The sequence below is a fragment of the Carassius carassius genome, chromosome 17 (assembly GCF_963082965.1).
Source record: "Carassius carassius chromosome 17, fCarCar2.1, whole genome shotgun sequence".
Lineage (NCBI taxonomy): Eukaryota > Metazoa > Chordata > Actinopteri > Cypriniformes > Cyprinidae > Carassius > Carassius carassius.
Window position 1 is genome coordinate 2,173,474 of NC_081771.1, and position 10,485 is coordinate 2,183,958.

A 10,485-nucleotide genomic window follows, 5' to 3' on the forward strand; every position below is an offset into this window, starting at 1 on the left:
ATAAAGTTTAGAAGAGTTTTATTTTTTTAAATAAATATTTTTATTCAGCAAGGACGCAGTCATTTGATACCAAAGACATGTATAATGTTTAAAAAATATATCATATTTCGAATAAATGCTCCAAATGTTCTTTTGAACTTTTTAATAAAAAATCCTTTTAAAAAAACACAATGAAAGTCTACTTCTGTTAAAAAAAGCATTGTATATAGAAATATATATGGTGTATGTGAAAGTCTAGTTCTATTAAAAAAAAAAAATTAAGATATAATTAAAGTTTTTAAAGAACAACAGAAGTCAGTGGGAGGTCGGCAACATGATATTATTAAGATAAACATGATGTGTTGAGTCATATCTATGAAAATATGAAAAACAATAGTTAGAGCATGAATGTGTTTTGTCAGGGCTGAAGGCTGAGCAATTGTTTTTGAGAGTTCCAATCCAACTTTTTATCAAATTTGCATGTGTTGCTAAAACAGCAAGGAGCAGCACGCTAGATAATGATCTGGAGAACAGAGCAGATGTTCAGCTTATGCATCGCACACCGCAATTATTGTGTATTGGCAGCCGTACGCACAAACCCAGCCAAGACAAAAGCGTTAATTAACATCCAATATCAGGTTTAGATGGTGTTCTGTCTGCCATCTTTCTGATATTTTACCCTCCGGCGTTAAAGGCGCCTGGATGTCTTGGGTCGCAGTGGCCTGCTTTAGCTTTTTCGTTGTTTGTCTTTTTTAATATTTCACTCTTGTTCTCACCATCGTTCCCCGAGGCTCGGCGGCGCGTGAACCTGTCTATACACAGTACATCACTTTAAACGGCTGTAACGTATATCCGCCTCATGCGTATCTGCTTTCTTTTCATTTCCCAGGAATGTGACCAAGTTCACATCGATGATGTGGCCTCGGATGACAATGGGCAAGACTTGAGGTAGAGTATGACTTCCTTCATCTAGCACAGCTTCATCTCGAGCAACAATACGTGCATTCCCAATAAAACAGATATTATGTGCCATAAAGGGATCCTGTAGTTCATGCTGCTGACATATTGAGTATTAAACATTGTTGGTTTTGATCATAGTTTTGAGGCAAGCCCTCGCTCTGCTTCCAGACGTTTTATGATGGACATTAATCACACGTTTAAGAGCACGTCTACAGAGTTATTAAATGAGCAGTCCTCTGAAAATTACATTTCTGTCATTATTTACTCACCATTTTATTCCAAACCCATAAAAGGAGTCTATATAATTTAGTGAATATCATTATTTAATTTTTTTTTTTTTATCTTTTATTCATTTTTACTCAAAACGTACTTTTGTTTTATTTATTTTGGATTAAAGCTCAGTTTATTTTTTCTTTTTTAATCGGTTTTACTGAAAATATCTTATTTCAATTTAACGATTTTATTTTTCAGATTATTTGTGAAAAAAACAGCAATATTTTGTGAAAAAAAAAGTGTAAAGAATTTGTAAAAATAGCAAAAACGCTCCAAAAAGTATCATTAACATAATGTCATGCTGACACATTATAGTTTCTTATCAGAGTTTGTAGGCAGACTCTCTCTCTGCTTCCAGACTTTTTATGATAGACATTAATCAGACTTTTAGGAGTGTGTCAGGAGAAACAGTGTTTGGAGTTGTGGAGCGGATCTGAAGCTGACCATGTGTGTGTGTGTGTGTGTGTCTGTACTTGCAGCACGTATAACTTTGGCACGGATGGCTTCCAGAGTCCAGCAGGTGGAGGCACGCTCTGCCTGGGCTCAGGTGTTCACGGCGGGGTCGACTGGATGAGGAAACTTGCCTTCCGCTACCGCCGAGTCAAAGAGATCTACAACACCTACAAGAACAATGTAGGAGGTGAGAAGAGACCCCTGCAGTGTTCCACACTCCTGCTATGAGTACAAGCATAATCAGGGCCAGAAATGACTAGTACACAACAGACAGATCCTGTTCTCAAATCTGATCGAATCGTGCTGGAAGCCATTGTAAAAGAGCTGAAGTACACACAGCTGTAGTTGCGTGTCAGTTGACTTTTATATTAATGCATCAAATGTAAACACTGTACAGTTAGACCGAAGAACCAGCTGGAAGAACCACCCAATTTTATATATATATATATATATATATATATATATATGTATATATAAATGGGTGGTTCAGCTATTGGCTTCTTTGGCAGTTTGGATTTTAGAAAATAAAAACTATAAAACAAAAATCAATATAATCGGCCAGTAGTAATTTGTAATACTCTAATGCATTACATATTTAATGGGTAAATATATTTTATATGGATTTTCAGTTCTTTGAAATGAAGTCACAATATATGATGAAGCCATGGTAAAAAAGTTTTAAATGCACGTTTAATTTCATAAATTCATATAAAATAAAATAATAGGTTTTTATTCGTTTCTTGGAGAAAAAATAATTAAAAAAACAACATAACATAAAAGTGCTTCTATTTAAAAAAAATTCTAATATGATTAAATATTAAAATATTAAGTAAAAAGCAAATTATTTGTTGTAAATCATATTAGAAAAAAACGTTGCCTTTTTTTAATTAAAAGAAAGAAAGAAAGTGTCTGTAGTTCATGAAAGTCTTATTAAATATGATTGAATATTAAATTATTTAGAAAAAAATCAAACAATTATTTGTACATCATTTTATTGTTGTGGTTATAAAAGCTGCAAGTCACTCAAGGCTATGTGTTGTTACACTGGTGCCAGACAACCCTGTAAAATCACTGGAATTCATGGCCAGCTGGTTACTTTAGGATTCTCAGAAGCAACATTCATTAATTGGTTTCATGCATGAATCTTCAGTGCGATGGTCAGCTGGATCTTGGTTGTTTTGCAGGTTTGTTGGGCAGTCCGAAGCGGGAAGAGTGGCTTCAGCTGAGGCGGGAGATGGAGGTTTTGACGGATCTGTGGCTGACGCAGGCACTCAAAGCTCTCGCTCTCATCAACTCCAGGTGAGCACAGCACACATACCATAACACAGACGCTCATTACTGCACTATTCCATCTTAAATAAACAAGAAACTACCTTCTGTGGTAATCCACAGCGTGCCACTGATACTGAATCTGGAATATTCCTTTAACAATAGACTTACTTTACAGCAAGTTACAGCAGTTTTGTGTCACTCAAACATAATGGGTTTTGGCAAGAGAAGCGCACTGTCAGCGTCAAAGATTGATGACACTGACATATGATGATTAATAGCACTCCATTTGCCAACACATTTCTGTCTCATGACTTATTTGACTTATTTAACACGAAAGTGAGGTTTAGCAGAACATCCGAGCTGCTTTTTAATGAAATCTAGGTAGTGACCAGAACCTGTCAAGATCCAAAAAGAACTAAAAGCCATCGTAAATGTAGTCCATATGAACAGTGCACTGTATTTCAAGTTGTCTGAAGTCATACGATAAAAACTACAGAAGTTTATTTTCACCACAGAATAATAAAGTAATAAAAATCTTAACAATTTTGCTTTATTTTTTTTTTTTTTAGAAATCTTAAATCTGCATCTCATAATTCTGTTTTTTTTTCACAATGGAACAAAAAAATAATAGCTTTTTTTTTTTTTTTTTTGCAATACTGATTTTTATTTTATTTATTGCAATTGCAAGTTTACATCTCCCAATTTGGACTTTGCAATTATGAGTTTATATTTAGCAATTATAAGATTATATCTTGCAGTTTTATGTTATGTTATGTTATGTGTTGTGATTATGAGTTATATTTCACAAATATGAGATTACTGTATATCTTGCAATTATGAGTTTATTTTGTGATTGAGTTAATTCACAATTATGAGATTATAGGGTGCAAATATGAGTGGTTTCACAATTGATTTGGCAATTCTAAATTTATATCTTCTAATTTATACATTTATATTTTGCGATTGTTTATTTTTTGCAGTTATGACTTTAAATCAAACAATTCTGAGATTATATTTTGCAAATCAATCATAAATTATATTTTCCTCCATCAAAGCTCTGTATGTTTTTACAGAGAAACAGCTAAACTAAATCCAGACCAGATTTGTTATTTATGACTGCAGTATTCCTTTAAGAAAGAATGAGTTCCTTACATATGTTCCCTCTCACAGACCGAACTGTGTGAATGTAATGGTCACCACCACGCAGCTGATTCCAGCGCTCTCCAAAGTACTTCTCTATGGGCTCGGAGGAGCTTTTCCCATCGAGAACATCTACAGTGCCACCAAAACAGGTTGGCTGCCTCTTCAAACGCTGCATTTCATAAAGTATTACTGATCTAGAAACAGAATTGTTAGCGTTGTGTGCTTGTGTTAGGTAAAGAAAGCTGCTTTGAGCGCGTGACCCAGAGGTTCGGCCGCAGAGCCGTGTATGTGGTTGTAGGGGATGGAGTCGAGGAGGAGACGGTCGCCAAGAAGGTATAAAGGAATAATGGCAAAACACACACACTGAATGAGTGTTATTAAAAAAATAAATAAAAAAAATAAACATGGCCTCTTTTTACCAAAAAAATGGTGAGTGAATGCATACCGTTTCGGGCAACAACAACAAAAAACCATATACATTTGAAAATTATAAATAATATATTATTAAAATATTTATATTACTTTTAAGGTATTAAACATGATATATTTAGATAGTTGTATTTGTAATAATACTAGTTTTATTTTCATAATTCAGTCACTTTTATTAGAATTAGCTTTTATTAATTTAATTTTAATTCATATTATATTAATAACATTTTTAATTATAATTCAATTGATTGTTATACTATTCAATATTATTAATATGATAAAATATTAATATATATTATATAATTCAGTCACTTTTATAAGAATAAGCTTTTATATTAGTTTAATTTTAATTTGTATTATATTAATACCATTTTAATGACATTTTTGTAATTATAATTCAATAGATTGTTATACTATTCAATATTATTAATATTATAAAATATTAATATATATTATATAATTCAGTCACTTTTATTAGAATTAGCTTTTATATTAATTTAATTTTGATTCATATTATATTGATAACATTTTAATAACATTAGTAATTATAATTCAATAAATTGTTATACTATTCAGTTTTATTAATATTTTCAAATATTAAAAGATATTATATAATTCAGTCACTTTTATTAGAATTAGCTTTTATATTAATTTAATTTTAATTCATATTATATAAATAACAATTGAATAACGTTTTTAATTATAATTCAAAAGATTGTTATTCTATTCAATATTATTAATGTTAAAATATTAAAAGATATCATGTATTTATATTAAATATAATTTATATTATAATTTATTTTAATATTCAGTTTTTATAAATATTTTTATAATATTTAAACATCTATATTTATATTAAATTGTACTTGTTAAATTTATCTTTTTTTATTATCATCATTTATATTGCAATTCAAACACAATTATACAGTAAAGTCCTTATCCTTTCAAATATATCAATTTTTTTTTTAAATAAGTAAAAAAAAAAAAAATAGGTATTTAAAAAGGGGGAATCCTTTACATACAGTACATCCATACATGCATGCATGAACATATGACATGTGCCCTTACATGGTTACTTTTTCTGTAATATCATCTACTGCTAATTATCATTAATTAAATTGTAATGTTACTTTGTGATGTCCTGCAGAAGAACATGCCGTTCTGGAGAGTGACGTGTCGGGCGGATCTGGAGGCGTTGAGTCATGCACTTGAGCTGGATTACCTCTAGAGGGCAGCATCTGTCCGTTTGCAGTCCCCCCCCCCCACCCCCGAATCACATGACCCAGCCAAGAACTGCAGGACCAATCAGCAGGGAGCAGCAATCTTACTGGAAACTTTGCTTCAAATCAATCCAAGAAAAACGCTCTTGTCTCTTTCTCGTGCTCCACCTGAGAGGCTCAGCTCTTTCATTCACTCACTTTTCCTCACAACAGCACTGCACTGAAAACAAAGACCCTTCAGGGACTGATTCAGAAAGCCTGTGTTCGGAATGACATTCTATCACACTACTCATACTATTTCTGCAGTATATACTGTATATATACCGTGCACAGTGTGTGCATTTTGTTTGTGCAGAAATCCAGATGACGGTGGAACACAAAACGCATGGATATCCCAGAATGCAATGCACTTGACTTTTTACAGCTCATCTCTCGACTGCTAAAAAATGAAAATCATTCCCACAAAAACCGTCAAGCCATAGAAGTCATGGTGACAATAATGCAGCCAACTACTGTTTGTAATGTATCATAATACATAATGTATACTATTTTTTATAGTAAGCAGTATACAGTGTAAAGGGTGCAGTATGCTGGAATGTTTGTTAGTATTGTTTTCTGAACATAGGCATTCTGAAACAACCCATTTTGAGGATGAAAGGGCAGTGAAAATAGAAGATTTTAGCATAAAAAAAATACGATTTACAATTCTTACCGCATTAAATCATGTATGAAGTACAGAAACGTGAAGAGAAAAAAAATACAAGATTTGATCATTTTATATAATCAGAACTGAGATTTTTCTTGCAATATCATACCAAATTGATTGAATATTGCACCATACACAGGAATAATCCAATATATGTTAATTAAATTAAAATGCATTAAAATGAAGATTTGTACTAAAACTGCAGAAAAACTAACCCCTTCACTTTTTGAATACAGAGTACTGCAAATCCACTTATTTTAATGGAAATCCCTGACATGATTTAAAAATGAACTAACCATTAAATTAGCCCAAGTATTGTAGCAAATGATACTGCTACTGGTACTAAAAAGAAAAGACATGATTAACTTATGAATGTCAGTGTCCTGTGAGTTTCTGACTTATCTTCCTCTTTCTCTCTGACGTTTGCCTGAACATCATGAGGTTTGTTACTGATGTATATTTGTAGGTTTTTTCAAAATTGATATACTGTACTGTACTGTATGTGCCGCTCTGACCTGCATGTGCTCTTCTTACAACCTCTTCTGTTCGCTATGATTTGTATATAAGGTTTTATTGTTGATTATTTCTGGGCTTAATATACTAGAATAAAGATAAATTAATTTCATTCTCAAGTCTCCTCCATAAAGCGGCTTTTGCCTCGTGTTACAGTTTTTCTCAATTGCTTTGGCTCAGTTCTCAAATGATTTTTTTATTTCCCAAAACATTAAGTTCAGATCTCTGAACAATTCGCTTCTTTTTCACATCAGATTGGAATTTCTTATTGATTTGAGCAAATTGCAAATGCTTTGGCACATGTGTGCAAAGAGTACATACAACTGTCTGCAGTTTGGACAACAAATAATTGCATATGGCTTGTTGATCAAAACTGATGACTCGATTCTCACGGACACTTTCAAACACTTCAGAACTTTTATTGTGTAAGCCATCACATGCAAAACGATCTATTCAATTATCATAATTAGTATACATGAATGTATATTCTAAAATATATCTGACATTGACAGTATTTGTAATGTCTGCTAAATTGGCACATGACCTCTAATTGCATTCGCAATCTAATTGCAAATTACCTCTAATATGAATCAACCATTTAACCATTTAACCAATCAATTTGGGAGTATATATATATATATATATATATATATATATATATATATATATATATATATATATATATATATATATATATATATATATATATATATATATATATGTAGATTTCCCACAGCACAATCACTGCTGTAGAAGTTTTTGAGAATGGAGGACGTTCACAGCCCGTGGCAGAGCAGCAGTATTTAACCAACTGCAAGAACAAGAAATTTGCAACATGGTCATAGCCAACAATTCCATCAGGCTAAGAGAGATCCAAAGTGCAATCATAAATGACAATAATGTCTTTGCAAATATAAATTCTGTCAGCATTTCCACCATAGACAGAGTTTTAAAAAGACATCAGATGACTATGAAACAGCTCTATAAGGTGCCATTAGAGAGGAACAGTGAAAGAGTCAAGACGTTGCGGTACCAGTATGTCCAGGTAAACCATTGGTGTGCACTTAGTGAGTTTTACTGTTTTTCTAAGATGCCTGTATTACTTTACTGTAAGTTTCAGAAACCCATAAGAAAATACAGTTACTGTTACATTTTTTTCTGTGTTTCTTCATAGAGAATCATGGAGTTAGAAGTACATGAAACGACCCACATTCTTGTTTTTGTGGACGAGGCTGGGTTTATTCTGTCCAAAGGCCGGAGACGTGGTCACAATCTCATTGGACACCGAGCCACAATTGACACACCAGGCCAACGTGGGGCCAATATTACAATGTGTGTTGCCATTTCAGAGAACGGTGTGAGCACACATATTCCACACATTCTACCCTATAATACCCTTCCTAAATGCACTTTACAGAGACCTGATTCCAGAACAAGAAAGAGGTTTAGTTAGACCACATTTGCCTAATTATGTTGTTGTCTGGGATAATGTCAGCTTCCACCGAACCAACAGTGTTAGGGACTGGTTTGCTGCACATGAAAGGATAACAGTGGAATTCCTTCCACCATACTCTCCATTCCTAAATCCAATAGAAGAGTTTTTTTCAGCATGGAGGTGGAAAGTGTATGATCATAGACCACAAAATCAGATGTGTTTGTTGGATGCCATGAATGCTGCATGTGAGGACATCACAGCTGACCATCGCAGGGGATGGGTGCTGCATTCAAGGAGATTTTTTCCATGGTGTGTGGCAATGGAAAACATCAGATGTGATGTTGATGAAAATCTTTGGCCTGACCAACGTGAGCGACAAGATGTCCACCAAGAATAATTTTTTTTTTTTTTTTTCATGAATGTTATTTGTTGTTTGTGTATTTGTGGTAATACACAAATATGAAATGTAAAGTGAAATATTGTTACTCTTGTCAGTTACTTTACATGTACAGTAAATACACTTGTATTGTGTATATACACATGAATTACAAAAATAAACACTGTAAAAATACAAATGTTCATAGATTTTTTTTTCTACATACCATTGACTTTTCTCAACAAATATGAGATTTTCGTTTAAACCCTTAATTTTCATGGTTGACTGTTGCAACTAAACATTTTGACCAGTGTGGGTCACACAATGACAAAAATACTTTAGATTTTGGTGGCCTTTGCCAAATTATTGACACAATAACTAGGTTTTGAAGCATGAATTAAATGTTTTGGGTGAGTAACTACATTTGGCAGACATGCTATAAAGTTTTGAAGTTCCTTCAAACAGTTGTGACATTTGCACTCACAGTTTAGAGAATGTTAAGACTGTTTCGAAAAATGTGCCAAAGCAATTGAGAAAAACTGTAAGTGGAATAAACAGGTATGCATCATTATTATTTTGTCATTTTAAGGGCATGAATCTCACAAAGAAACAAAATGCATAAACAAAACAAAGCCTTTTTGAAAACTGAAAAATCTGTAAATGCCATTTCTATAACGATTAAGCACATTTAAACACCTATTTTAATTATAAGACATATACAATTAAACATTTATTACGTAAATGTAATATATATTAATTTATAAAAATATTTAATTTAAAAAAAAATTAATATGTACACACTTCATTATAACATTTGTTAATTTTAAAATATTGAATAGATAGATAGATAGATAGATAGATAGATAGATAGATAGATAGATAGATAGATAGATAGATAGATAGATTATTAACAGATAAAATATACTTCATAAAATAAAAGGCAAAGCAATAAACACAGAATACATGTTTATGACACTCTATATCTAGTCTTATCAGCCCTCTAATATACAGAGACATGGAGCAATAGGTTCAGTACAGTGGTAAAAATATACAATTACTAAGTGATTATATGTAGCAACATTATATTATATTATATTATATTATATTATATTATATTATATTATATTATATTATATTATATTATATTATATTATATTATATTATATTATATTATATTATATTATATTATATTATATTATATTATATTATACGAGGAGTTGAACTGAAAAAAATCCTGAAAAAGCCTCAATGAACTGCTGTAACACAAGCTTTGCTGTCATCTGCTGGAACTTTACTTCAATTACATCATCTTATCTTAAATAACAACTGGTTTACCTAGCGTATTTGTACAAGAGCATATTTTTAATGGCCCTTGATGACACTTTTACCATCAGTCCGCCCCTCATGTTGTTGTCATTGCAACTTTGCACCTTGAGTCCGGGCCACGTAGTGGAACAGAGACTCACCTGCCCCAGATCAGATCAGACCAGATCAGATCAGAGCTTGTGTGCTCAACATTTATTTGATCAACTCGTGTTGACAGATCAGAGCTAGTGCTCGTAAAGGAATGTTTGGATGAGTAACTCGGAGCTCAGCGGCCCCTGAGACCCCTTCACTGAGTTTGATCTGAAGGCAAATGTCAATGACTCGCTTCACAAAATTGGATTATTCTGATCCCAGCAGAAGGATGCATTGATTTCAGGGACAAAAATGAAAAAACTTTAAG

The 10,485-nt window shown here is 32.5% G+C and overlaps 1 protein-coding gene across 3 annotated transcripts in view; it reads left to right on the forward strand.

The window, feature by feature from the left end:
- LOC132160720 (eyes absent homolog 2-like) overlaps positions 1-7,060 on the forward strand; it is a 35,990-nt gene extending 28,930 nt beyond the window's left edge. For all 3 annotated transcript variants that reach the window (XM_059570383.1, XM_059570382.1, XM_059570381.1), the window contains exons 11-16: positions 869-927; positions 1,692-1,852; positions 2,850-2,964; positions 4,108-4,229; positions 4,313-4,413; positions 5,657-7,060. In XM_059570383.1, the coding sequence (XP_059426366.1) occupies positions 869-927; positions 1,692-1,852; positions 2,850-2,964; positions 4,108-4,229; positions 4,313-4,413; positions 5,657-5,737 (639 nt within the window). In that variant the 3' untranslated portion in view covers positions 5,738-7,060. The remainder of the gene's footprint in view (positions 1-868; positions 928-1,691; positions 1,853-2,849; positions 2,965-4,107; positions 4,230-4,312; positions 4,414-5,656) is intronic.
- Positions 7,061-10,485: the final 3,425 nt, after the last annotated feature.